A 27,777-nucleotide genomic window follows, 5' to 3' on the forward strand; every position below is an offset into this window, starting at 1 on the left:
GTGTGTGTGTGTGTGTGTGTGTGTGTGTGTGTGTGTGTGTGTGTGTGTGTGTGTGTGTGTGTGAGGGTGTGTGTGTGTGTGTGTGTGTGGAAGATATTGTGTTTTACCTATTTACGCTTGTGTGACGCTTGCTGAGTTTTCAGACATAAATACATGAACAACATCTTCATTTTTACGGCAACCCATCAAAATAAAAGTTGAAGAAATTGTGACAGAAACATATTACAATTGTACGGTAGAATGTTAATATAATAACACTAATAATACAATTATGAAAACACACTAAAACACATTTTTTCCTCCATGTTTTAATTTTAAAATTAAGTTGTTGTGCAGAAATGTGAAGTTTGCCAAAATATAAAATGGTTGTTTGATTAAAAGATCAATTAAATTTATATTGTATGCCTTCATTTGAATACCAAAATAAATAAATAAAATACACAACACAGAATTTTGGGGGGTGAGTAAATAAATAAATAAATAAAGTTGTTATTATGCATTTAATTAATAGACAAAAAAATAAATAAATAAAAGTTGTTATGCATTTAATTAATAGACAAAAAATAAATAAATAAAGATACTATGCATTTAATTAATGACAAAAATAAATAAATACAGTTGTTATTATGCAACATGCAACGGTTATGCAACCGATAAATAAAATCAGACAGATTTCATAGGGCTCTACTGTACCTGTACTGTAATGTAACTGACCTGCTGGGATTTGTTAAAGCGATGTATCTCATCGATGAACAGAACGGTCTTTCTCTTAAACAGACGGAGCTCATTCTGGGCCTGTTTGATGACCTCTCGCACGTCGCTGGTGGACGCACTGGTGGCGGAGAGCGTCACGAAACGTCCTGTGCCTTTCTTCTTAATGGAGCTGGCGATAATATGGGCCAAAGTGGTCTGTAAACAACACGCAGACAAACAATGAGATGCTGATATTAATTATGCTGACATGATGGTTTTTTAACATTTTCTCTGACTTGTAGGCTCAACTGAAATCGTGAGAACGATCAAATTTGACACAAACTCCTCAGGAAAGGAACAGACACCCAACATTTGCTCTGCTCTGCTGTAAATCCATGTGGCGATCTTTAAAACACCAACATAAATAAGTGAAACCAGACACTTGACATAGGAAGGTCTGTTTCTGCATCTGCCACGTCGGCTCGTTCACCACGTCTCCTCGGTTTCATTATGATGAGCTACGAACACAGCACAAACTGCACTATCCACCACAGCAATCAAACAGAAGCTTCTCGTCTGAAAACATCTGCCATGCAAACACTGAAGGCAAGATGATAACCTGGTGAATGTGAAAACAACAGCACATTCAAGTTCACTAAATGACCCTCAGGGACTATTATTCTAGCGCATGCACCTGTCAACCGCTAATCTGAGCCTTCCACACGGCTTAACGAGTCACTTTAGGATTGGGAAGACTTCCCACTATGTAACTTCTCAATTATTATTATGCAGCAAGCATGTGACATTTTGGAGAAATAATAAGAAATGCAAATTTAGTGTGGACGGAAGGCCTAATTATTTTTTTTAAAGAAATTAAAATATTAGAGATTTAAACATTTAGTTCACCCAAAAATGGCATATCTTTATTTCTGCTCAACAGAAGAAACTCATACAGGCTGCCGTAAAACATTAAGTTCACCCCCAAATTAAAACTCTGCCACCATTTACTCAGGCTGTCCTAAACCTGAAAGACACCAAATAATTGTGAAAAATGGCTTTCAAAAAAAATTTAAAATAAAGTTGTATTTTGTGTTCTGCAGATACAAAATAAACCCATACAGGTTTGGAAAGACATCAGTGTGTAATAAATGGTTAACTTTGGGTAAACTATACCATAGTATATATTCAAGCTATTAAAATAGATTTTTTGAGGATTTTATAGGTCAAATACTTGTGAAAATGTGTGTGGCTAAAATCTAAATTCAAGTAAACGATCAGTATACTACACAAATGTATTAATTCTAAACCTGGAGTCTCTGGGACCACAATACAAGACTTGTGAAACATTATCAAGTTGAGATCTTGTTTATAACATGTTTTCTTTAAGAGATACTGGGTCAAAGACAAGACGTCCACATCAAATTCAATTTACAAAAGTGCTTTTATATACACGAGTCTACAAGTGTCTACTTTACTGTTTCAAATAACTTTTGCTAAAACGAAATGAAGTGAAATAATGCTCCATCGTCATTCAGAGCAACTAATATATTTATGTAAAAATGAAACGAACTTCTTCAGACCTGTGCTTATTAAAATATTAAAATAATGCAATTATATAACACCTAATTTTATGATATGTGTCCCTGCAGCACAAAAGCAGTGTTGAGTCGCTGGGGGTTTGAATGAATCGTAATCATAACGTTCAAAAGTGGGACCGATTCCCAGATGGAATGATTCTTTTGAGTCGATTCTTTTTATTGATTCGAACACACACAGCTTGCAACTAACTGAAACTTAAAACAGCGTACTTCATATGACAAGGTTAAGATGTCATGTAGAGAAGTATATGATGATTAACTGTGTCACAGGTCGCAAATAAATATTAAGCTGCATTTAAAAATAAAATGTTGAGTTTTTAAATTGCAAATGCTGCCTGTAAAGTCATGTAAAACAAAAACTGGGCCTAAGAAAAAGTTAAATAATAAATGATGAATGCTTTCAAATGTCTTTATTTTGTATGTTTGTGCGTACTTATACTATTTTGTATGTTTATACTGTACGTACTCATAGTGTCCATTTTTGGAAATTGAGATTTATACATCATGATATACATACAGATGAATCTCCTCGAGTCAAAGCCAGACTGAAGGCTGTGCATCGGTGCTCTGAAAGCATCAGTCTGGGCAAACAGGCCTTTTTCCACTGTCTGGAGAGAGTCGAGACCACGTGCTGCTTCTGGGAGCTGAAACATATCGAGCTTGAGGGCAAACAGGTAGAAATACAAGTACACACAAACACACTCACTCACTCACTCACTCACTCACTCACTCACTCACACACACACACACACACACTCACACACAGCTGAAGTAAATATTATTTACATGTGATCTAAGTTTTGAATGCCATGCCAGTCATGCCTAGCACTATTAACAGCTGGGTTACTGGTTTGAATCTTCTAAAATGTTTAGCTTTTAGACTGCCAATCCATAAGTGTGCATTTATGGTGAAGTTTGAGGTCTTTCTCGCAAACCTTGGCTCCACAGAGATAAAACATTGTAGACTGCTGCCATCCAGTGGAAGGCTTGTGCTACAGACTCACGTTAAGCACATGCAGCTACATGGAAATCAACTACAAGTCTATTGGATCTGTTGTTGGTTTGTTTGTTTTTAAGGAGTGCGTGTGCATTCCAATTCAAATAACAGCACAGATAATGCAATGGTAATGCAAATATTTTATATATCCCGCATGGCATATTTAAGTCCCACTTGAATGACGATCCTTCTGTGTCCAAAATGTATCAAAAACATCTAGGGACGAGGTTTTCACACTGACCGCTGTCATTGTAAGACAGTGAGCAACTCTGTTTGTTTGTCCGAGTGAGCAACAGTAACTAATGGCGGCTGGGCTTACCGAGAGGTCAATTGGAAATTGTTTCATCATCCTGCCTTAAGTGCATGGAATGATGTCACACCCGAGGTGCTATTCCTGAGATTCCGAGTCGGAATTTCAACTTGAATTCCAGTTAAAAGTTTCTATGGGAACTCGGAATCCTCGACTTCCAAGTGCAAATGCAACACACTATTAACCTTCCAGGTGCCGCATTCGATGCACTAGTTCAGCATCTTTGCCGTTCTTTTTAACTCCAACTTCCTCCTGTGTCTCCACTGACACTCCAGCCCAAGCTCAGCAGAAATCCTTGATATAGCCAACTCCTATGTACTTCCTCCTCTCCGTTCTCTGCTCTGGTGAGTGCAGCAGGTTCCTTCTGCAATGGATATGCGATTGCATATGTTCTCCGACGAATGATGCAACAATGGCATTATCATCTCCCTTCTGTCTGTCATGATTTGAGAGCAAGGCGCCACTGCTACTTGCTCCACCATTGCATTTTGCAGGAGTCTTCTCCCATGCATTCTCACTGTTCCAAATGTGACCCCCATTTATTTTGAAGGTATGGAAGGCCTTCTTCTCACTCTTTGGTGTGTCTGTCAGCCTCTCGTAAGGATATCACTTGCAGACAAGTTTTTTTTTCTGCCAAATCTTCTGATCCAGGTTTCTGTCTGCAATCTCCAGAAAACTTTTGGCGAGTGAAAATCATTCTTAAAATGTTAGCATGCGTACCTCTGTCACTCACCCTTGCTGGTCCTCTAGCTTGACGATCTTTACTTAGCCTACTTTTCAAAACTATATTAACCACAAACCAGCAGCTAGTTTTAACCTTATTGCATCATCTTGGTAACAATCAAACAAAATGTATTTTTCATGAAGACTAATATAACCCTGTGCAACTCTGAATCTCCTATTGTCCCCAGTGTTCAAAATGCATTAGCTGGTCTGTGAGCGTAATTTGGGAATCAGATTGGGACTACGTTTATGTCCGTTTATGTACTAGGGGCTGCCCAAAACCAAGACACTAGCATCTTATTATAGTTCAACTTGAAGTATATATTATATGAACTGTTTTATAACATAAAAATACCATGGCCAGACGTGTGTCCAAACAAAGAACTGCACTGTATATATTTGGTGTACACAGAATGATGTTCAGGACATACTCGGCGAATTACAAAAATGCATTTCTGTTGAAGGAGCTGAAATCTGAAGCTTCATCTCATGTGAGCTTATCGTATGCACTTTATTTTTATTTGGTCATAGCTTAAGGAGCTATATAGGGGAAGTCGTGGCCTAATGGTTAGAGAGTCGGACTCGTAACCCAAAGGTTGCGGGTTCGAGTCTCGTGCCGGCAGGAATTGTAGGTGGGGGGGAGTGAATGTACATGCTCTCTCCACCTTCAATACTTCAATACCACGACTGAGGTGCCCTGAGGTTCGTAAAGAAAGAAAAAAGCATGTCTTGTGAGTTTAATAAAAAGTAGTGCTGGGCAACGATTAATCGCATCCAAAGTTTTTAAAAGTTTTTAAATTGGATGATCAAAATAAAACTCTTCATAAATGATGTGAAATGTTATAATTGTTTACCTGCATGTCATGTGACCATGGGAAGAATAATACGTAATCAAATATTGGTCTGATTACGAGTATTTTAAAATGTAATCTAATTACCAATACTTAATTTTAGAAATCTGATTAAGCAATCCAGATTACATGCAATCGGTTACTACCCAGCTATAGGCAACCTATAGCAAGTCGAGGAAGGTCTTGTTTTTTACGTTTTGCGACAAGCTGTTCACAAATTGGAAATAAAAAGCAATTAGTACATGAAAATTCGTACATAACAGCAGCGTTGGCATCTGAAGTGGAGGGAAACTGGCTGCCTTGTCGAGCATGAGCTCATTGCATAACAGTTGTTTAGAGATCACAAGGATGATGAGTGTGAGTGAAAAGAGAGCAGCCCATTCAAACAGCCTTATCTCTGCACCTGTCACTCCCTTTTATGGAGACAGATGGGTTCATCCTTTCGGTCCTTCCAGTGGTCACAAAAGGAGGGGGCTTGAGAATGCAAAGACATGTGAAACAAAAAAGAGGGTGTTTTTTAAAGGGAGTCCCTCACACTGCGAAAGCGTTCTGTGCACTGAGTTCCCATAACAGTCCGAGAGAAGAAATAAGAAGTAGTGAATGACAATGGATTGTTTCTTCAAGGGCAGATACATTTGGATTGTTGGCAGCGTGTGTTTTATGGCATCGTATCTCTGGCACAGAATCTGGGGCTTACTCTCATACCGGAGGAAATCCAGATCCTCCACTTCAGCCAGTGAACAGGTAAATGTTCTTTTTACCACTGATAAAAGCTGGAATTTGCTGTTTGTTTATACCTTCAATTTGTGGTTATAAAAAGGAAGCAATTAAAAAAATCTTTTATCAGCTGTTTAAGTGAATCATTATTAGAGTCTGTTGCATGAGAATAAGTACTGACAGCTGTAGTGTTACAAATTGAATCAAGTTTGAAAATGGTTTATTTCTTTCAAGAAGTTCATAACCCTGCATTGTAAACACTGTGCATTACACTATCACTGTTCTGTGTGATGCACTGATAATTGAGAGATAAATAAGACATTTATAATGCATGCAATTTAACTCAGTCCAGACATTTTTAATGCATGCAATTCAAATAATGCTTTTCATTTGACATTTGATTATTTTCGAATAATTGATTTGTAAACCATTTTTACCACATTTGTTTATTAAGCAAAGTTAGCATTAAATGCGCATACTTCTAACATTCTAACTGATGCAGTGCTATATTTAAGCACACTGAGTGCAGTCATGCTTATGGAAACAATGTTTCCAGCGTTTGGCAGAGCACACTAAAGTGATGTAACACTGCATGTCACTTTCTTCAAACCTGATGCATAATAGTCACAAACACATTCACCTGTTTGACAGATAGCTTGAGAGTTGATCAGCAGTGACGTAAAGACGCTGTCAGCACCTGATGCAGCGAGTCACGCAGCTTTAAGACTTTACAACATGTTGACAAATGCCCCGTGCTGAGGTTTGAATAGTCTCTCATTTCACATGACTGTGAACTGGAGTCATGCATAATCCAGTGATCCTCGAGAGCCGAGTATCTGATTGTCCATTTATTAGCACCTTCATGTCAAGCACAGCCATCGCTCAACATCAGGCTCAATCAGTAAACAGTTACTATTAAAGTCATATTGATTCATTTCTTTAACATATCTTACTTTTGTGTATTATGTATGTATACGGATTACCAGAACCTTAGAAAGTGGGAATGCAAACGATTGAAAATGAAGCTAGAAAGCACTTTCTGTTCATTTATTATTTTTTTCAATAATTTCTGCATTGTCACTTTGTTGCAATATTAGTGTTTGATTGTCTTCTTTATGATAGTTCATTTTGTGGTTCTATTTAGCTTGATTTGCCAAGTGCATTTGTATTTTTTTCTCCCGAGGCCACCAAAGTTAGGCTGAACTATGTACTCTTTGAATCTATTATTAAAGTGTCAGGAGATTCAGTGCCGCCACACAGTCGGTATTTTTCCTGTCTGCACCTCAGATGAATGAGATGAGCGGCCCATAAGTTTGTCATGAGGCTGGATTTGAAATAGTCTGATGCTCACAAACAGATGCACCATCCATCACACAATATATACATTCACAGAATATATATATATATTTTTATTTATTTTTATTTTTTTGTGGTTGCATCTAGTTCAGATTTTGCTGAGTATGGTTTTAGTAATGCTTTAGAAAAAAACAAAAAAACAATACAAACAGGAAAGTTGCAGCAATAAATGAACAGACTATAATATTCATAATCATTACATACTGTTTGTAGTGCAATGCAGTTGCAAGCCGTTTGTGATCCTTACATTAGCTATTCATCAAATCTCTGGGTTTTTCATCCAAATGTTAGATTGGTTTTCTGCTGTAGAGTCCACTCCAAATCAGGACAGGACAAATGTGCCTTAGCTGTATTAGCTCAAGCTATTTAACTCCAGTGCTATTCAAAGAATGTGATGACATAGAAAAGTCAATTCTTATTTTTCTTCAGATATTAAATCTTCATCAGAAAGCATACAGAGGTTGTATGTGTACTGTATCCGCATGAGCGCCAGAGCATTACACCCGCGTTACACACGGATCTTGTGTTACACTGCCTCGGCACGTGTCGTGTCTCGGTTCCATCACCGGAAAGTTGGCTTGAGCACAGGCAAAATGATACTGGTACTGCGGGCCAGGGGTCGCAAACTACCCTCAAAAGTCCTGGGACAGAGTGTTCTGGCTGGATGGAGGGGGTGATCAAGAGTCCCCCGCCGAATGGGTGTCCCGCTCACACTCTGTGTTTATATGTGTCCATCTCTGGCTGTCTTTAGTTTCACTCTGTAATTCATAAATCAGATCTTATAAACAACATAAAAGCTGCTTATCTCTCTGTGTACATACAGTACGTGTACTCGCTCTCATGCAATAAGCACATTGTTGTCACATAAAAAGATTCACCAGTCTTGGAATACTTTGAATGCTCTTATTGAATATATACAGTAAATAGTGTTTCATTGTGTGTATTTTGTTCTACGGAACTTTACATTTGTGTAGTCAGCACAATAAAAAGGAATAGTTCTACATGTGCTCACCCTCAGGCCATCCAAGATTAGGATGAGTTTGATTCTTCATCAGATTTGGAGAAATGCAGCATTGCATCACTGTCTCAGCAATGGATGCTCTGCAGTGAATGGGTGCCGTCAGAATGAGAGTCCAAACAGCTGATAAAAACATCACAATAACCCACAAGTAATCCACAGCACTCCAGTCCATCAGTTAAAGGGGTCATCGGATGCGTCATGCACTTTTACAAGCCATTTGAACTGAAATGTGTGTTGGCAGTGTGTGTACACAACCACCCTATAATGATAAAAATCCACCAAGTGTTTTTATTTATCTCATTAAATCATTTCCCCTTTCTCAAATCGAGCTGATCTCAGATGCCTGTAGGTTTTTAATGAATCTTTGCAAATCTTCTTTCCTAATAATGTGCTAATTAGCAAGTTTCACGATGAATGTAGCTAAAGTTAGCATCTCTCAGAGAGCGGCTCGGAAGATAGGGGCGGAGTCAGCAGGACTAATTTGCATTTAAAGTGACATGCAATAAAACTGCTTGCTCTGAAAATAGCTGTTTTTGACAGGGTAAAAACGGTGTTGTTTTACACTACCATTGAGAAATTTTAACCAATCTACGTTACAGACTTTTCATTAAGACCCTAAAGAATTATATCAACTTGTGGAAAATGGGCATCTGATGACCCCTTTAACATCTTGTGAAGTCAAAAGCTGAAACAGTTTTTAACTAAATTATGAGTCCATAGTCCATAATAACACTTCCTCCAGTGAAAAAGTCCATCTTCGGTTCAGCCCATATAAATCCAGCCACATATTTGTTCAGAGCTGTTTTGGCTTGTAAACGGTGCTTGATCTGCGCAGATTTCTCTCCTGATTCAGACCAGATGCCTTTTTTCACTGGAGGAAGAGTCATTATGGACTTGTATTTTAGTTAAAAACATCTTAATGATGGCTTTTGTCTTCTCCAGATGTTAACTGATGGACTGGAGTGGTGTGGATTACTTGTGGATTATTCTGATGTTTTTATCAGCTGTTTGGACTCTCGTTCTGACGGCACCCATTCACTGCAGAGCATCCATTGCTGAGACACTGATGCAATGCTACATTTCTCCAAATCTGATGAAGAAACAAACTAATTTACATCTTGGATGGCCTGAGGGTGCTTAAAAGACATTTATCATTGCTTTTGCTTGATAGATGACATCAGGAACAGAAACAGATACTTGAACCCAAGTTTCCATTTGATTGTTTGTTTGTTTTTTTCCCCAATACAGGGTCTTCCTGTGCTTCCATCGTCCTGTAACGATTACTCTCTTGTGTGTGTCTATTTACTCAACTTCAACTTTTCATCTTGCCAAAAGAACAATTCGTGCTTGAACCTGATTGGGGACTTGAACTAGTTCAGGTCTCAAAACATTTGTCCCACCTTGTCCAAGAGATGACATATTATGCCTCAATCTGAGCATTCATTACGGCACAACATGTGTTATTTAGCTTTCATATCAGCTCATGAATGGTCTGAATGTGGTGTATGTCAGCTTGGGAAGCTCAGAAGCTTCTTTTCCACATGTTTGTCACTTGCTCACCGTAGCACGGCACAGTCAAACTTGGCCTAATACTCAGTATGGCTGTATTACCTCCATCTATCAGGTTTCATTGTAAACTGCTAGTAATATAAACTCAAGAGAGCTTTCTGCTAGCTCCTGTTTACTCCACAGCTGCACGGTTTTGTTGTCTTGAAATGGTATGGGCCTCCTCTGGCGTCTTGTGTTACTCTGACTCCGACTGTCCAAATTTATACTCTGGCTAAGAGAGCTGATGTGTTTTTCTTGGATATGTTGAAGAGCTGACATATCAAATACTTTGCTGTCAGTCAAACTGACGCTGGAACAGTGCTGTATGTAGAGGACACACACTGTGTACCCTGACATCAATAAAATCATTTCTAAATCAGGAATATATGATGTAACTTTTAGAATTGTAATTAATACAATTATATTAATTAAAATTTGAATTCATTTTAATTAATATAATTTATTGAAAACCTAAAACTTTATGTAATATAAGTTTATCAAATTAAATTTGACCCTATTTTTATGAAAATTAAGCATATTTGGCTGAACGTGACTGTCAATGAGTAAATCTCTCATTATTAGCCTTAATTTGGGGCAATTGAAATACTAAAAAAACAACAAATTATTAAATTAACAACAATTAATTAAATTAAATTTACTGTAAAACATTGCTGTACTATAGTAATGAGAATCTATGACAATTATTTTACCCAAACATTTTTCCCGATTTTAATTCAGTGGTAGTATGTGTTTTCCAGGTGTCTGTACAATGATGCATTAATGTACTCATTTTTATAAAGCAGATGTCCATGGATTGTGTCCCTGAACACATTTGTGCTGTCTTGTCACACAGTATCTATTTAGTCTTAGACAACATAGAATGACCGCTGTCTGCATTTCTACTCTGTCATCTGCTGGTGTCCCGGGACAGGTGATGCACACCCTTATGTAAACGATGTCTTACTTTTCACAGCACCGTCAGTGTCAGATGTCTACTGCCAGAACATTGTGATCATAAACAACAGAAGTTTCCTTCTCTTGAGACTTGCCAACAGACTTGTTAATGGCCAATGCACTTTTTTTTGTTTTTTTGGGCACAAATATTTTCTGAATTGCAAGTAAATACAGTGTAAATATCTATTAATTTCAGCGTTGTGTATGCCTTATTCCGTAGGCTACAAATTTGTGTTTATATATATATATATTTATATATATCCACATTGGCGCCATCTATAAGTCAAATGATGCATGTGACTATGTAGGGTCGCAAAGGGGTGGAACATTTCCAAAATTCCCTGGAATATTCCAAAAAATCCTGGAAAGTTTCCAAAATTTACTGGAAATTTTCCACCTTTTTGCAACCCTATGACTATGAGACGATGACTGTGGTGTTGGAGTAGCGGCCCTGTTTCTAATGCTATTCTGGGAGAAGACATCTGGGTTTGCAGCATGCAAATTAAATCTGAGAAATATGTAATTTTCAAGGACAACATTATGACTCAAAAATAATTTATTTATGGTGATCTGAACTGGGTCAAGTGACCTGTATTATAAGGCAGAGGTGGGGAGGGTGAAGGGGGCTTCATATTTCATCCTCAAGAGGATATTTGATATCTTTCAAGGACAACATTATGACTCAAAAATCATTTATTTATGGTGATCTGAACTGGGTCAAGTGACCTGTATTATAAGGCAGAGGTGGGGAGGGTGAAGGGGGCTTCATATTTCATCCTCTAAGTAAAAATTGATCCGTAACTGTCATAACTGTGGATGAGTAAGTTGTTTTAGATGACTGGAGAGGGTGAATCAGTCAGAACACTGACACTGGCTCTAGTTTCAGCTGTGAGAGGGTCAAAAGTTTTCCACAGGCTCCTGTTTTCCCATAGTAGCGTGCCATCATCTGCCACGCTGTTTGTAAATCAGAAGAAACATAATCTTATTTATATATAAAAACAGCCTCAGATTAGGTTGTTTTGTTTGGAGCCTCTAAAAAAGGCACGGTGATGGTAAAAATAAATAAATAAAAAGAAGATGGGAAGAAAAATTGTGGTGAGAGGGAAATTGTATTAAAATTAAATTTTTCATTTCTTATTTCAATGCTTTTGTGAGCAAAAGTAAAGTTTCTCGGGGAATGCAATACTTGTGCAAGAGAATGCAAATGTTTTGCGAGAGAACGCAACGTTTATCTGAGGAATGCAATACTTTTGTGAGAGAATTGTGAAACATTTTTGAGGGAGTGCAAACGTTTGTGAGAGAATGCAACATTTTTCAGGAGAACACAAAAGTTGTGCAAGAGAACGCAAATGTTTTGTGAGAGAACGCAACATTTCTTAGATGCATGCAGTATTTCTTGGGGGAATGCAATACTTTTGTGAAAGAATTGTGATATATTGAGAGACCATAAATGTTTTGCAAAAAGAATGCAATGTTTCTTGGGAGAACAAAATACTTGTGCAAGAGAACACAAATGCTTTGTGAGAGAATAGAACATTTCTTGGTTGAACGCAATACTTTTGCGAGAGAATGCAAAGTGTTCTGGGGAATGCAACACTTTTGCGAGAGAGCTTAAATGTTTTCAGAGAGAATGTAAATGTTTTGTGAGAGAACACAAATGGTTTGCAAGAGAAGGTAATGTTTTGTAGGGAAAAGCTGTATTTTTTGCGAGAAAAGTTTCTCGGGGGAACGCAATACTTTAAAATAAAACACGAAAGCATTTTTTCTCCAATCTAATATTTTTGTTCCATCACCATGTCATCGCCCTCTGTATTTTTCTTCAGTTTTCCCCATCATTTTTAATTGATCTATTCATATGCTCTTGGTTTCCCCAATTCCTGGCTTCATTCCTTCTGAATTCGAGCCCTTGGAATTCCTGGCAAGTTCCATCAATGTGAAATCTTAAAAAACATGACGTCTCGGATCGAACCTCTCAAGGTGAAAGAGAGGTCAGTACTCAAATTTCTTTCCATTCATTTTCTGAGCAGCCCTTTCTGGAAACCGGGTGTCTCTGGGGCCTCTTTGACACCTTGTAGGGAGGCATCTGACATGGCTTTAGCACTCAAAGCTTCTCAGATATCACACAGCAATTCCTGAGCCAAACATAGCCCCTCCCCAGGACCTGCTGACGTAAAGCACCCCATACCAGTTACATTTACTGAGACCGGCTCATTCCATTCTTAGTGTGACCTCCACTTGGTAGAGGTTCATAAAGCGTTCAATGGAGAGGAAGAGATGGATGGATCAACTTGTTATTGGGGGATTTAAAATGACTTGTTTTTGTCCGACTTCTGTCTCGTATCAGTTTTCCGCTTGGCTTATTGTTGGATTATCTTTTTGATCCAGCTACATCCTCTACAGGTGAATCTCTGTTAGTTTGTCCACAAGTCTAGTTGGTTTTAGTTAAGGCCATGAGTTCTGCTAACTCTAGCACAGGTATTGACCTGCTCCAGGTCAGGATTGATTCCTTGAGCAGCAAAATGGACAGGCTCATAAGTATCCAGGAAAAAGTGCTCAGCCGACTCGACGGCATGTCTCAGGACATTGATGGAATCGAGAAAGACGTTGAAACTCTGAAAGTGGAAAAGGAGGAGATCCATTTTCCTCCAGTTATCCGTACAGGACCTGCCAATGAGATGAAGGAGATGTGCCAAGAACTGAACAGCATCATGTTGGCAGTAAATCAACGCTCGGAGCAGCAAACCCAAAAGCTGGAGGGAGTGGAAAGGGTGGTGATGAGCATTCAACAGGTGGTCAGCTTTATTGGAGAAACTGTGAAATCTTCCAAAATCACAGATATTATGTTCAAAGGGCCAGCTTCTCGGAAGAGCAAAGTAGCTTCGGCCCTCAGGTCCAAGGACAGTAAAATAAAACTGATCAGCAAGTGCCAGGCCTCAGATAACAATGAGCTTGTCACTATAAAGGTGAGTTAAATCTCCCGATGGAAGACCATCAGAGTATGTGCAACCAGGTGAAACTGTCAATTTGTGAAGACGACTGAATGAAAGAAGCAATGTTAAGATTCCATTCATTACATGGAAACTTTCTTAAGTAGAGATAGAAGGTATGGTGCCAATTTGAGGGTCTTCAAACGGTCGACACTCACTTGGCCATTAAACCAGTTACTGAAGTTAGATTGACTTTCGTGACTAAATTGGTCTTCTTAGTTTCTTACTTGTGGCATCATCATGATTTAAATGATTAGAAAGGAGAACAGTGACTTGGAAAAAGGAAATAGATGAAGTCAGCTGGAATTGTGTGTTGGGCTATAGTTTCAACTGGAATCTGGCATTACTCCCCCACCCCCATCTGTTTGCCCTTCAAAATACCAAGTGTTGTGTTATTGTAAATCCCCACACATCATCCACCAGGCTATGTAAGGGAAAGACTTCAACTGATGGTGCCACATTAGGGAAACCATGCCATTTATGCATCACATATGGCAGAGCAGCACTTTTATGCTTTAACACTTTTACAACTATTCCCAGACTAGCAGTGTTTCTTAACAACACATCCCACTCATATTGTGTCCATAACAGGAAACTACCTGCACTAAAAGTTCTAAAGTTTCTCTTGAATGAGGGCCCAAAAAATTATTTATCTTGGATAGAAAAAAATTCCTCGCTTCATTGTGCTAAGTTTATATATGCATTTTACAAGAATTGTCATGTCACATTTGGCGACCCTGGAAGAATTGCAAAAATTTGCTTTACATATTACAGTTTTTATGTATGTGTGTTTATTTTGTTGCAGAGGAACACAAATACATTTTTACACTTTAAACTACTTCCTTCATCTTTTGACTTTGCTATATTTTCTTTTTGCTACTAAGCTACGAGATCACAAAGTTAAAGATGGGAAGTTTCGTCTGAGCCTCAAAGGCCTCAAAGCACAGAAGAAGAAGAAACCACCCGATTCAGCTGGTAAAATACAGTGGAAAACTTGAAAACATGGCACTTACTGTACATTTAACACCATCCAGACAAAAAGCTTATTAAAATGACATGGCTGAATACCTAATGACATATACTCAATGCAAAAATAATTTAAATCACATCAGGCACAATTATGCAGTATCTGTATGTGTAATACATTGATATACTTTGCATTTGCCTCTAGTCTTTTGCTTTACTATGTTTATATTGTGGTAGAAGCAGTCTCTTTGAAGAAGCAGGCACTGTTGCTTGAAGAGGTTCAGAAACTAAATCAAGAGAATGCAGAACGTTCTGAAGCATCCCAACATCTGGAGAAATGCATGCAGAAATCGGAGGATGGCTTGGTTACTCCAATTCAGCAGGACCTTATCATTGAGGAAGCCAAGCCGCTTGAACCTGAGCAAGAGAAGAGTTTGAAAGAAGAAAATGAGGTCACTCTGGAGCTGAAAGAAGACAAGATGAAAGATGCAGAGCCAACGATAGAGGAGGTCCAAGCTGAAACACCTAAATTAATCGAGGAAGAGAGTAAAGAGTTGCCATTAGAGACCACAGGCATACTCAAAGATCAGGAGGTAGAGGGTACGGAGGACCAGACAATTACCAATGGACCTTTAGAACCTGATATTACTGATACAGAGCCTGCTACACCAACTGAGAACTCAGTGCAAAGGTGAGTTGTGAAACTGATTGAGTTTCCATGTCATATACAAAATGACCAAAAGTATGTGAACTTGTAATTGATGGGTAATAATTTCATTAATGACAAACCTCAATTTTACTGCATTCTAGAGAATTCTGGCATGATTATGTGCACAAAGCGAACGTCCATATAGAAATGGTTTACCGTGTGTCCACTGTCCAGTGTGGAAGAACTTGACTGGCCTGCACAAAGCCTAGACTTAAACCTTTATTGAACACCTTGGAGGTTAATTAAAAGCTAACTGTGAGCCAGATCCCATCACCTCACCTCACTGGTGCTCTTGCAAATAAGATTTGAGCTTCGGTTTTCCTGTCTTTAGCCTCTGTTCTGTTTGTGTTATTTCAGCATTGAGTCTGAGCAGACGGATGAGGTGACCATCAGCAGCAAACGACGTGTGACAGAAGAAGATCTGGGTTTGGAGGACCACAAGAAGAGCAGGGTTGAGGAGGGAGAAGACAAGAGCGAGGAGGAGCCACAGGAACCTGAAGATCTGCGTGGTGTTTTCAAAGCCAATGGCGTGGAATTCGAGTTGGATTTCAGCAAACTGAAGAAGGAGAGCTATGAGGATGAAGATGAAGATCACAGTGATCACTTCTTCATTGGTAAGTCTGCTTTAGATATTCTACTGACTTTAAAGGGGTCATATGATGCGATTTCAATTAAGAGAATGCAGAACGTTCTGAAGCATCCCAACATCTGGAGAAATGCATGCAGAAATCGGAGGATGGCTTGGTTACTCCAATTCAGCAGGACCTTATCATTGAGGAAGCCAAGCCGCTTGAACCTGAGCAAGAGAAGAGTTTGAAAGAAGAAAATGAGGTCACTCTGGAGCTGAAAGAAGACAAGATGAAAGATGCAGAGCCAACGATAGAGGAGGTCCAAGCTGAAACACCTAAATTAATCGAGGAAGAGAGTAAAGAGTTGCCATTAGAGACCACAGGCATACTCAAAGATCAGGAGGTAGAGGGTACGGAGGACCAGACAATTACCAATGGACCTTTAGAACCTGATATTACTGATACAGAGCCTGCTACACCAACTGAGAACTCAGTGCAAAGGTGAGTTGTGAAACTGATTGAGTTTCCATGTCATATACAAAATGACCAAAAGTATGTGAACTTGTAATTGATGGGTAATAATTTCATTAATGACAAACCTCAATTTTACTGCATTCTAGAGAATTCTGGCATGATTATGTGCACAAAGCGAACGTCCATATAGAAATGGTTTACCGTGTGTCCACTGTCCAGTGTGGAAGAACTTGACTGGCCTGCACAAAGCCTAGACTTAAACCTTTATTGAACACCTTGGAGGTTAATTAAAAGCTAACTGTGAGCCAGATCCCATCACCTCACCTCACTGGTGCTCTTGCAAATAAGATTTGAGCTTCGGTTTTCCTGTCTTTAGCCTCTGTTCTGTTTGTGTTATTTCAGCATTGAGTCTGAGCAGACGGATGAGGTGACCATCAGCAGCAAACGACGTGTGACAGAAGAAGATCTGGGTTTGGAGGACCACAAGAAGAGCAGGGTTGAGGAGGGAGAAGACAAGAGCGAGGAGGAGCCACAGGAACCTGAAGATCTGCGTGGTGTTTTCAAAGCCAATGGCGTGGAATTCGAGTTGGATTTCAGCAAACTGAAGAAGGAGAGCTATGAGGATGAAGATGAAGATCACAGTGATCACTTCTTCATTGGTAAGTCTGCTTTAGATATTCTACTGACTTTAAAGGGGTCATATGATGCGATTTCAATTTTTTCTTTCTCTTTGGAGTGTTACAAGCTCCTGGTGCATAAAGAAGATCTGTAAAGTTGCAAAGACTAAAGTCTCAAATCCAAAGAGATATTCTTTATAAAAGTTAAGAGTCAACCACGCCTACCTAAAACGGCTCGTTCTAACACGCCCCCACATGTCTAGGTCACGATGTGGGAAGATTTGCATAACGCCGCCCAAATATTCACGCAAAGAAAGAAGGCGTAACTTTTATTCTCGCTGTAGTATTGTTGTTGCCGCCGCCGCCATGTCGTGAAGGCGCTGTGTGTTTCATTGTGAAAGCGAAACTACTTTGTTTGGCCTTCCAAAAGAGGACGATATCCACTTCGTCATGCCTGGAGCTGATCCATGCTGGTTGCTGAGGAAATACATCAACTTCGCGCTGTGGATCGCCGGATCGGCTTTCACCGTGGACGAAGCGGAGTCCACTCTCTCTTGCCGCTCACTCTAGGCCGCCGTCTGCAGCTCACTCTAGCCCAGGGTTTGCGAACGTCGGTCCTGGAGAGCCACAGCCAGGCAAAGTTTTGCTTCAACCCTAATCAAACACACCTGAACAAGCCAATCAAGGTCTGAACGGTTACTAGGAAGCTGCAGGCAGGTGAGTTTTAATTAGGGTTGGAGCTGAACTCTGCTGGGCTGCGGCTCTCCAGGACCGGAGTTCGCCACCCCTGCTCTAGCCCGCCGTGTGTGACGCTGTGTTTCATTGTGAAAGCAAAACTACTTTGTTTGGTCTTCCAAAAGAGGACACGACTAGAAATCAGTGGTTAAGTTGTATTTACAACACTGTTCCAGAACACTTCAACCCAAATATTCAGATGTGTGCAACGTGTAAAAAGACTAGTTTATAATGGGTTTTAATGTTTTTGTCTCGTCGCTCCGGCCGGACAGGGCATCACAGTATGGTAAGGGGCGTAACATTTCCGTCACACGCTTGAGGTATTCGGCCAATCACAGTGCATTGGATAGCTGGCCAATCAGAGCACACCTCGCTTTTCAGACCTATGAGCTTTGTAAAAATCTACGCGTTTCAGAAAGGCGGGGCATAGAGGAGACACAATAATGTACAGTATGTGGAAAATAATGCACATACCGCATAAACACATTTAATTACACCAAATACACAAAATACTGTTATTTTTAGCAACATCATATGACCCCTTTAAGTAACTTTGCAACTACATGCCAGCTAACTCTCAATAGAGTATTAGTAGACTGTTATGTTAGGGTTAGTAAAATTAGTTGAGATGTATGTGCAAAGTTACCTATAGGCAGAACAGTGTTTTGGGGAGCATCAAAATAAAGTGTTAGAAGATATTAAGCAGACAGTCTACTAATAAGCTAATGACTGCTTGTTGACATGTTGCTGAAAAGCTATTTATAGTTAGTGGAATGTCTAAAGTAGGCTATCAAAATGAAATGTTACCAAATAGCGGAATATATATCTTGCAATCTCATAATCCACCATTTCACTAATTTATCAGTTTGCTACAAAAATGATCTACAATATATTGTGTAGGGATGCATGATATTATCACAACGTTATCAGAATGGGCCGATAATGATTTAAAATGTAAATATCGGCCCGATATGAAAAATTATGCCGATATGACGAATAACTCACATTATGAAAACTAAAAATATTTATGAGGTCTAAAATATTTTTTTTTACAACTGTTTTGGTTTAGACCATCTACAAATGTTAAATCTTCAAATAAAATGTTAAGGTTACCACTTTATCTGTCTAAAAAAAATGCAGCAATTGATTTATAGTTATTTTCAAAGCTTTCAATGTACTCTCATTCTAAAAGAGCTTCATTGTTTATTTAATTCTAACAAGTACGTTTTTATAAAAAAAAAAAACCACCAAAAAAATTAAAAAAGAATATTCTCTGCACAGGAAAATATATCGGCATTGGCTATCTGCAAAAATGAGTTGAATATCCAATAGTGTGCATCCCTAATATTCAGTTGACAATATAAAAATATAGTTATATAATGTTTATGATTATCTAAGATCATCATAGTGATATTTCTACTAGAAATACTAACTTCAAACAGCACCGTTAACCGATGCCAGTCAAATATTTGGACTACTACTCCTTCGTTATGACTATTTTCCATATTTTGGAAAATATACTCTCTGGACATTCTCAACCGTCTTCATGAACAAATTATTTTTATTTATGATACACATTTGATTAAGGTTTTCCTACTATCCACTCCAGATTTAGTTTTGGGAATTTTAGTTTTGGAATGAAATTCATGCATAATGACATTTTTGTCTACAAAACAAATTTCAAATATTTGAGAAACTTCAAGTCTTTAACTAATCAATCATTAATCGACTATGTCAGTAATCTCAAAATGGGCAAATGAGCAGCCAATTAAGTATTATGGTTAGTAGCACTGGTTGACCAAAGGTGTCTTGAAAACTAGTTTAGCAGCTCGTCGTGCATCCCAACAGCTTACAAAACACAACTTATGTGCCTGGTCAGCAGGCATGTCAACTATTTAACCTTCATGTTTGTTCTCATCTTCTCCTGTCCTGCAGATTGCACCCCACCTCCACCAGCACCCTTCAACCACCGCGTGGTGTCCGCCAAACCCAACCAGATTAACAACTTCTACACTATCAACCGACAGGAGGTTCTCGGAGGGTCCGTGGAAGTATTTTCTTGCATTTTGGAGCCTATTGCTAAGAACAGAATGTTTTAAAGACGGTGTAATTTATGCTAATCCACTCAAAGGCTAATTGCATAACCTTACAGTTGGTCTCCTCTCACCCGATTCATAACTTCAGAGTCAAGCCAGTTATTTTTACATTGGGATTTCAGGGTATGTGAAACTGTACCTCTGCGCCAGCTGGAAACTAATCACCAGGTGTTAATCCGTCTCTTCAAAGGGAATGTTCTTCTTGTTGTTAATGCAATAGTATCTGAAAAATATGACACCCCCGCTGCATTACAACAGAGTCCCAGAAGTCCTTCCTGGTCTGCACCTCTAAGTCGTTTTGCATATACAGTGGCTCCAAAAAAGTATTTGGACACTTAAGCCACACTTAGACGTGTGAATGTCATCGCAGATAACAAAATATCAGAGTATCTATATCTGCGCACAAATGCTGCAGGATCTTTTCTCAGAACTAGTGTTTACTTTCCACTTGGTTACATTTTATTTTGACAGTCTTCTTTAGACATTCTACTAACTATAAGTAACTATAAGCAACTACATGTCAACTAGCAGGCATTAGTTGTATTAGTAGACTGTTATGGTTTGGGTTAGTAGAATATGTTGACATGTATGTGCAAAGTTACTTATAGTCAACAATGTGTTTTAGGGACTATAAAGATAAAGTGTTAGCACTAGCAGATATTAAGCTAACACTTAACACTAATGACTGCTAGTTGATATGTAGTTACTAATAGTTAGTATAATGTCTAAAGTGAACTATCAAAATAAAGTGTAATCATTTTTTTAGGTGTCCTAACTGTCACTGATAACTGCTCTTAACTCCTTTCAGTGGTCGATACGGTCAGGTGCATAAATGCATTGAAAATTCATCTGGACTTACTTTGGCTGCAAAGATAATCAAAGCTAGGAGTCAAAAAGAAAAGGTACATTTGATATTTATATTTTATTTATTTCAGTTTTTGATTTAATGTGCTACTTGTCATTTCTTTGTAATTATTTGTGAAATTTACTAGCAATTTCTGAGTAAAAACTGTTTAAAAGTTAATCTACACAATTGTTTTAAGTGTTTATATACTTAATATATTGACTCAACTTTATTTATTTGTGTAATGCCTGTTTTAATGTTAATTTAAGTTATTTTGTTTTGCGTTTTTGTTATATATATATATGTATATATCTTATATGCCTAGTTCTTTAATGAAACTCTAGATGGCGCTAACTGATGATATTCACAGTGTTAAATGACTTGGCACAAGCTGATTGGTTCATGTTGCATACACAGCCAATGAGCTTGCTGCTTTACATTTAAATGGCTGCTTAGCATCCACTTGAGCATTTTGCAGCACGCTTTCAGAGTTCCTCTGAAACCCTCCACCATCCCCAGCTCCACCTGTATAGATCTGCTACGGCTTATTTTATAAGCTATTTGTGCAGCAGCAGCATGTCTTAAATACTCGCAGCACTGTATCGCTGTATGCATTGGCAGTAGCAAGTTCCTGTACTTGCTTGCAGCAGCAGCAATAATCTACAACTACAGCAATAACCAACAGCAATCCTACACCAAGTTTTCGGTATATAAATTGTGTTCTACAGGCTCAGTGGTTTACACACAGTGCTCAGTTGTAAAATAATATTTTAATGTGCTTTATCTGCCAGGAGGTGGTGAAGAATGAGATTCAGGTTATGAACCAGCTCGACCACGCTAACCTGATCCAGCTCTACGCCGCCTACGAGTCCAGGAACGACATCATCCTTGCACTTGAATAGTATGTGCATTTTAATTGGTTCATTCTTATTGGCTAGTTCTCGTTAAATAGAATAAAGCATGCAGTCAATTCAAATTAAAGTCTCTTCAAAGTTAATTCAAATGAATAGTTTTATATAGTCTTCATAATTTAGAATTTTTAATTTATCCTGATTTATAAAATCAGTTTGTAATGTTGTGATTAATGTAAAATCATAATATTATTACGTAATTTATTCTTTCATATATATACAGTGGGTACGGAAAGTATTCAGACCCCCTTAAATTTTTCACTCTTTGTTATATTGCAGCCATTTGCTAAAATCATTTAAGTTAAATTTTTTTTCCTCATTAATGTACACACAGCTCCCCATATTGACAGAAAAACACAGAATTGTTGACATTTTTGCAGATTTATTAAAAAAGAAAAACTGAAATATCACATGGTCCTAAGTATTCAGACCCTTTGCTCAGTATTTAGTAGAAGCACCCTTTTGATCTAATACAGCCATGAGTCTTTTTGGGAAAGATGCAATAAGTTTTTCACACCTGGATTTGGGGATCCTCTGCCATTCCTCCTTGCAGATCCTCTCCAGTTCTGTCAGGTTGGATGGTAAACGTTGGTGGACAGCCATTTTTAGGTCTCTCCAGAGATGCTCAATTGGGTTTAAGTCAGGGCTCTGGCTGGGCCATTCAAGAACAGTCACAGAGTTGTTGTGAAGCCACTCCTTCATTATTTTAGCTGTGTGCTTAGGGTCATTGTCTTGTTGGAAGATAAACCTTCGGCCCAGTCTGAGGTCCTGAGCACTCTGGAGAAGGTTTTCGTCCAGGATATCACTGTATTTGGCCGCATTCATCTTTCCCTCGATTGCAACCAGTCATCCTGTCCCTGCAGCTGAAAAACACCCCCACAGCATGATGCTGCCACCACCATGCTTCACTGCTGGGACTGTATTGGACAGGTGATGAGCAGTGCCTGGTTTTCTCCACACATACCGCTTAGAATTAAGGCCAAAAAGTTCTATCTTGGTCTCATCAGACCAGAGAATCTTATTCTTCTTAATCTTAATCTTAATCTTATCTCTTCAGGCAGTTCCTTTGACCTCATGATTCTCATTTGCTCTGACATGCACTGTGAGCTGTAAGGTCTTATATAGACAGGTGTGTGGCTTTCCTAATCAAGTCCAATCAGTATAATCAAACACAGCTGGACTCAAATGAAGGTGTAGAACCATCTCAAGGATGATCAGAAGAAATGGACAGCACCTGAGTTAAATATATGAGTGTCACAGCAAAGGGTCTGAATACTTAGGACCATGTGATATTTCAGTTTTTCTTTTTTAATAAATCTGCAAAAATGTCAACAATTCTGTGTTTTTCTGTCAATATGGGGTGCTGTGTGTACATTAATGAGGAAAAAAAATTAACTTAAATGATTTTAGCAAATGGCTGCAATATAACAAAGAGTGAAAAATTTAAGGGGGTCTGAATACTTTCCGTACCCACTGTATAGTCCTACAATGCTGCAGAGTGACTAAAAGTAGTGATGCTACTTTTTCTTTGACTTAACCATTGTAATAATAAAAATTGAGTCGTTTAATACTTACATTTACATTTAGTCATTTAGCAGACGGTTTTATGCAAAGTGACTAACAAATGAGAACAATGGAGGCAATCAAAATCAACAAAAGAGCAATGATATGCAAGTGCTGTGACGAGTCTCAGTTAGCCTAACTGATACTTCTGCTAACGAGTAACTTGTAACCACAAGTAAGGATTGTAAAGTTAATTAAACTGATTCTGTGCTGATCTCTCTGAACAGTGTTGATGGAGGTGAACTGTTCGACAGAATCATTGATGAGAACTATAAGCTGACGGAGCTCGACACGGTGATGTTCATCAGGCAGATCTGTGAAGGCTTGCGCTACATGCACAAAATGTACATCCTCCATCTGGACCTAAAGGTACAAGCAGAGACCCAGCGTAATGCAACGATAAAAACACTTACATCTAAAAAATATCCAGTGTTGGGGAAAGTTACTTTTAAAAGTAATGCATTACAATATTGCGCTACTCTCTAATTACGGTACTTAGTTACTTTTTATGGAAAGTAATGTGATACGTTACTTTTGCGTTTGGGCTTGCTTGTTTGATTTTAAAATAAAAAAGTTATATTTTTGGCAAATATAAAAGCCTTTCACACCAAAAGTGAAATGAATAAGCCTCAGGCTGAAGGGAAAGTACATTTACATCCGTACAGTAGAACGCAGGAGAAAAAATTTCAACACACTTCAGCAATAAAAAAAGACACAAATGTTTGTCTAGAGTAACTTTTGCTTATTAGTACGGTTGAACTGGATCATCGGGGATTAATACATAAAGGATATTTGTGTTGTTTAACATTTCATTTTTGCAGGTTTGCGTCATATTCTGAGTTGCATTATTTTTATTAATTTCGAGGAATACTGAATTTGTGTTTTTGTTTTTTGTGAGTGCATATTCATATTTATTTTAGAACTACAGTAACATCTTCTGATTTCTCTCAACATGGGGACAGGAGAGCTGTCAGTCAATAAATTGGAAAAAAAGTAACTCAGATATTCTCTTGTAAATGAAAAAGGAATGCGTTACTTTACTAGTTACTTGAAAAAAGTAATCTGATTACGTTACTTGTAATGCATTACCCCCAACACTGAAAATATGATCTGTCATTGGCCCTCAGAGGAGAAAAACGTCCGACATTCCTCTAGTTTTAAAGCAAACAAGCAAACAACCCTTCATAACCCTTGCTGTTTCTTGTGGCCTGCAGCCGGAGAACATTCTGTGTGTCAGCAGACTCACAAATTCACAAATAATCATCGACTTCGGACTGGCCAGGAAGTAAGTGCACTCATGCTTTTGTTCAGAAACGAGAAAGCGTCCGAGTTAAGAGACGTTCCTTCTCTTCAGGTATCAGCCCAGAGAGAAGTTGCGGGTGAATTTCGGGACGCCGGAGTTTCTCTCTCCTGAGGTGGTCAACTATGATTTTGTGTCGTTCAACACGGACATGTGGAGTCTGGGCGTCATCACGTACATGCTGTGAGTCACGTGTGCTGTTACACATGCTGTAAAATGATCTAGCTGAATTAAAATGAGCATTTAACAAAACTCCCCCTATTTTATGTTTAAATTATGGGTAACACTTTATTCTGATGGTGCCTTCTGAACATTCTGTTGACTATAAGTAACTTTGCACCTACGTGTGTACTAACTCTCATCAGAGTATTAGTAGATCATTTGCTTAATATCTGCTAACTCTTTATTGTCATGTTCTCTCAACAGACGTTCTACTGACTATCAGTAACTTTACAAGTGCATGTCAACTTATTCTAACCCTAACCCTACCAGTCTACTAATACTCTACTAATACTCTAATGAGAGTTAGTAGACATGTAGGTGCAACAGTACTCATAGTCAACAGTTCTAAAGTGAAACCTAATTATGTACTGTATAGTTTATTGGAGTGCATTTGACAAGAAAATACTATTTCAGACTTTCTACTTCAAAATGTAGCATTTAATTCAGTGTGTTTAATGTAGCCTTTTCTTGATAATTATTTGTGAAATTTACTAGCAATGTCCAAGTGAAAAAATGTTTTAAAGAAAATCCTACACCATTTTTTTTCAATTATTATATATTATGATATTATTTAGTATATTATTTTCATATTTTCTGCTGTAGTAATTTTGTTCTGTACTTTTATTTTTTTATATTTCTATTTTATGTAAGTTTTTTATTTTACTCAGTGCTTCTCGCCATTTCTTTCCAATTAATTGTGAAATATGCTGGCAATTTCTGAGTGAAGATTGTTTCAAAATAAATCCTATGCCAGTTTTTAGTTATTTTGTTTATATGCTGTTGTAGTAATTAATAACTTGACTACGTTTTTATTCATAACATTTAGTTTTCATGCTAATTTTAGTTTTTGTTTTAATTTTGGCTTGTGCTTGTCATTTTTTCTAACATTTATATTTTTGTTTCAGATTTTTTACTTCAGTGTGTTACTTGCCATTTCTTTGTAACTCTTTGTGAAATTTACAAGCTATATTTCTGAGTGAAAACTGCTTCAAAGTAAATCCTACACCATTGTTTGAGTGTTTATAAACTATTATAATATTTAGTAATATTTAGACTTTTATTTTGATATTATTATTTATACATTTATTTTAACACGTTCAGTTTTCATGTTAATTTTAATTTAGGTTTTAGTAATTTTGTCTTATGTTTTTGTTTTTTATATTTATATATTTATTCTCTCTCTTTATATATATATATTATAAAATATGCTATTTTATTTGTTAATTCAGTGGAACTCACTTAAAGAGTTTAGTAAAATTTAGCAAGGAAAAGTTTTAGAATTTTTATCACATGTTTATGTAAAAAAATATTGTGTGATATAACTTGTTTGTTTGCTGGTTTTTATTGTATTTCTAAATTGTTTTTTGCCATGAAAATAGCCTTTGATGCTGACATGGCATTACATATACAGTGGGGCAAAAAAGTATTTAGTCAGCCACCAATTGTGCAAGTTCTCCCACTTAAAAAGATGAGAGAGGCCTGTAATTTTCATCATAGGTATACCTCAACTATGAGAGACAAAATGAGAAAAAAAATCCAGAAAATCACATTGTAGGATTTTTAAAGAATTTATTTGCAAATTATGGTGGAAAACAAGTATTTGGTCAATAACAAAATTTCATCTCAATACTTTGTTATAATATACCCTTTGTTGGCAATGACAGACGTCAAACGTTTTCTGTAAGTCTTCACAAGGTTGTCACACACTGTTGCTGGTATTTTGGCCCATTCCTCCATCCAGATCTCCTCTAGAGCAGTAATGTTTTGGGGCTGTCGCTGGGCAACACGGATTTTCAACTCCCTCCAAAGATTTTCTATGGGGTTGAGATCTGGAGACTGGCTAGGCCACTCCAGGACCTTGAAATGCTTCTTACGAAGCCACTCCTTCGTTGCCCGGGCAGTGTGTTTGGGATCATTGTCATGCTGAAAGACCCAGCCACATTTCATCTTCAATGCCCTTGCTGATGGAAGGAGGTTTTCACTCAAAATCTCACAATACATGGCCCCATTCATTCTTTCGTTTACACGGATCAGTCGTCCTGGTCCCTTTGCAGAAAAACAGCCCCAAAGCATGATGTTTCCACCCCCATGCTTCACAGTAGGTATGGTGTTCTTTGGATGCAACTCAGCATTCTTTCTCCTCCAAACACGACAAGTTGAGTTTTTACCAAAAAGTTATATTTTGGTTTCATCTGACCATATGACATTCTCCCAATCCTCTTCTGGATCATCCAAATGCTCTCTAGCAAACTTCAGACGGGCCTGGACATGTACTGGCTTAAGCAGGGGGACACATCTGGCACTGCAGGATTTGAGTCCCTGGCAGCGCAGTGTGTTACTGATGGTAGCCTTTGTTACTTTGGTCCCAGCTCTCTGCAGGTCATTCACTAGGTCCCCCCGTGTGGTTCTGGGATTTTTGCTCACAGTTCTTGTGATAATTTTGACCCCACGGGGTGAGATCTTGCATGGAGCCCCAGATCGAGGGAGATTATCAGTGGTCTTGTATGTCTTCCATTTTCTAATAATTGCTCCCACAGTTGATTTCTTCACACCAAGCTGCTAACCTATTGCAGATTCAGTCTTCCCAGCCTGGTGCAAGTCTACAATTTTGTTTCTGGTGTCCTTTGACAGCTCTTTGGTCTTGGCCATGGTGGAGTTTGGAGTGTGACTGTTTGAGGTTGTGGACAGATGACTTTTATACTGATAACGAGTTCAAACAGATGCCATTAATACAGGTAACCAGTGGAGGACAGAGGAGCCTCTTAAAGAAGAAGTTACAGGTCTGTGAGAGCCAGAAATCTTGCTTGTTTGTAGGTGACCAAATACTTATTTTACAGAGGAATTTACCAATTAATTCTTTAAAAATCCTACAATGTGATTTTCTAGACTTTTTTTCTCATTTTGTCTCTCATAGCTGAGGTATACCTATGATGAAAATTACAGGCCTCTCTCATCCTTTTAAGTGGGAGAACTTGCACAATTGGTGGCTGAATAAATACTTTTTTGCCCCACTGTA

The 27,777-nt window shown here is 38.1% G+C and overlaps 2 protein-coding genes across 4 annotated transcripts in view; one reads left to right on the plus strand and one right to left on the minus strand.

Moving 5' to 3' along the window:
• wrnip1 (WRN helicase interacting protein 1) overlaps positions 1-2,944 on the minus strand; it is a 12,646-nt gene extending 9,702 nt beyond the window's left edge. The window contains exons 1-2 of the mRNA XM_016250769.1: positions 2,809-2,944; positions 715-941 (exon numbers count right to left, since the gene is read on the minus strand). Of these exons, the coding sequence (XP_016106255.1) occupies positions 715-941; positions 2,809-2,944 (363 nt within the window). The remainder of the gene's footprint in view (positions 1-714; positions 942-2,808) is intronic.
• A 2,491-nt stretch (positions 2,945-5,435) lies between these two features.
• mylk4a (myosin light chain kinase family, member 4a) overlaps positions 5,436-27,777 on the plus strand; it is a 26,774-nt gene continuing 4,432 nt past the window's right edge. The window contains exons 1-8 of one of the 3 annotated variants that reach the window (XM_016250742.1): positions 5,436-5,916; positions 14,640-14,730; positions 14,959-15,412; positions 15,788-16,044; positions 19,761-19,866; positions 20,730-20,823; positions 21,557-21,666; positions 23,467-23,608. In XM_016250742.1, the coding sequence (XP_016106228.1) occupies positions 5,773-5,916; positions 14,640-14,730; positions 14,959-15,412; positions 15,788-16,044; positions 19,761-19,866; positions 20,730-20,823; positions 21,557-21,666; positions 23,467-23,608 (1,398 nt within the window). In that variant the 5' untranslated portion in view covers positions 5,436-5,772. Of the gene's footprint in view, positions 5,917-12,685; positions 13,732-14,639; positions 14,731-14,958; positions 15,413-15,787; positions 16,045-19,760; positions 19,867-20,729; positions 20,824-21,556; positions 21,667-23,466; positions 23,609-27,777 lie in introns of those variants that run through there. The other 2 variants (XM_016250741.1, XM_016250740.1) reach the window with 2 other exon arrangements.

The sequence above is a fragment of the Sinocyclocheilus grahami genome, unplaced genomic scaffold (genome assembly GCF_001515645.1).
Source record: "Sinocyclocheilus grahami isolate Dianchi unplaced genomic scaffold, SAMN03320097.WGS_v1.1 scaffold1006.1, whole genome shotgun sequence".
NCBI classification, from domain to species: Eukaryota; Metazoa; Chordata; class Actinopteri; order Cypriniformes; family Cyprinidae; genus Sinocyclocheilus; species Sinocyclocheilus grahami.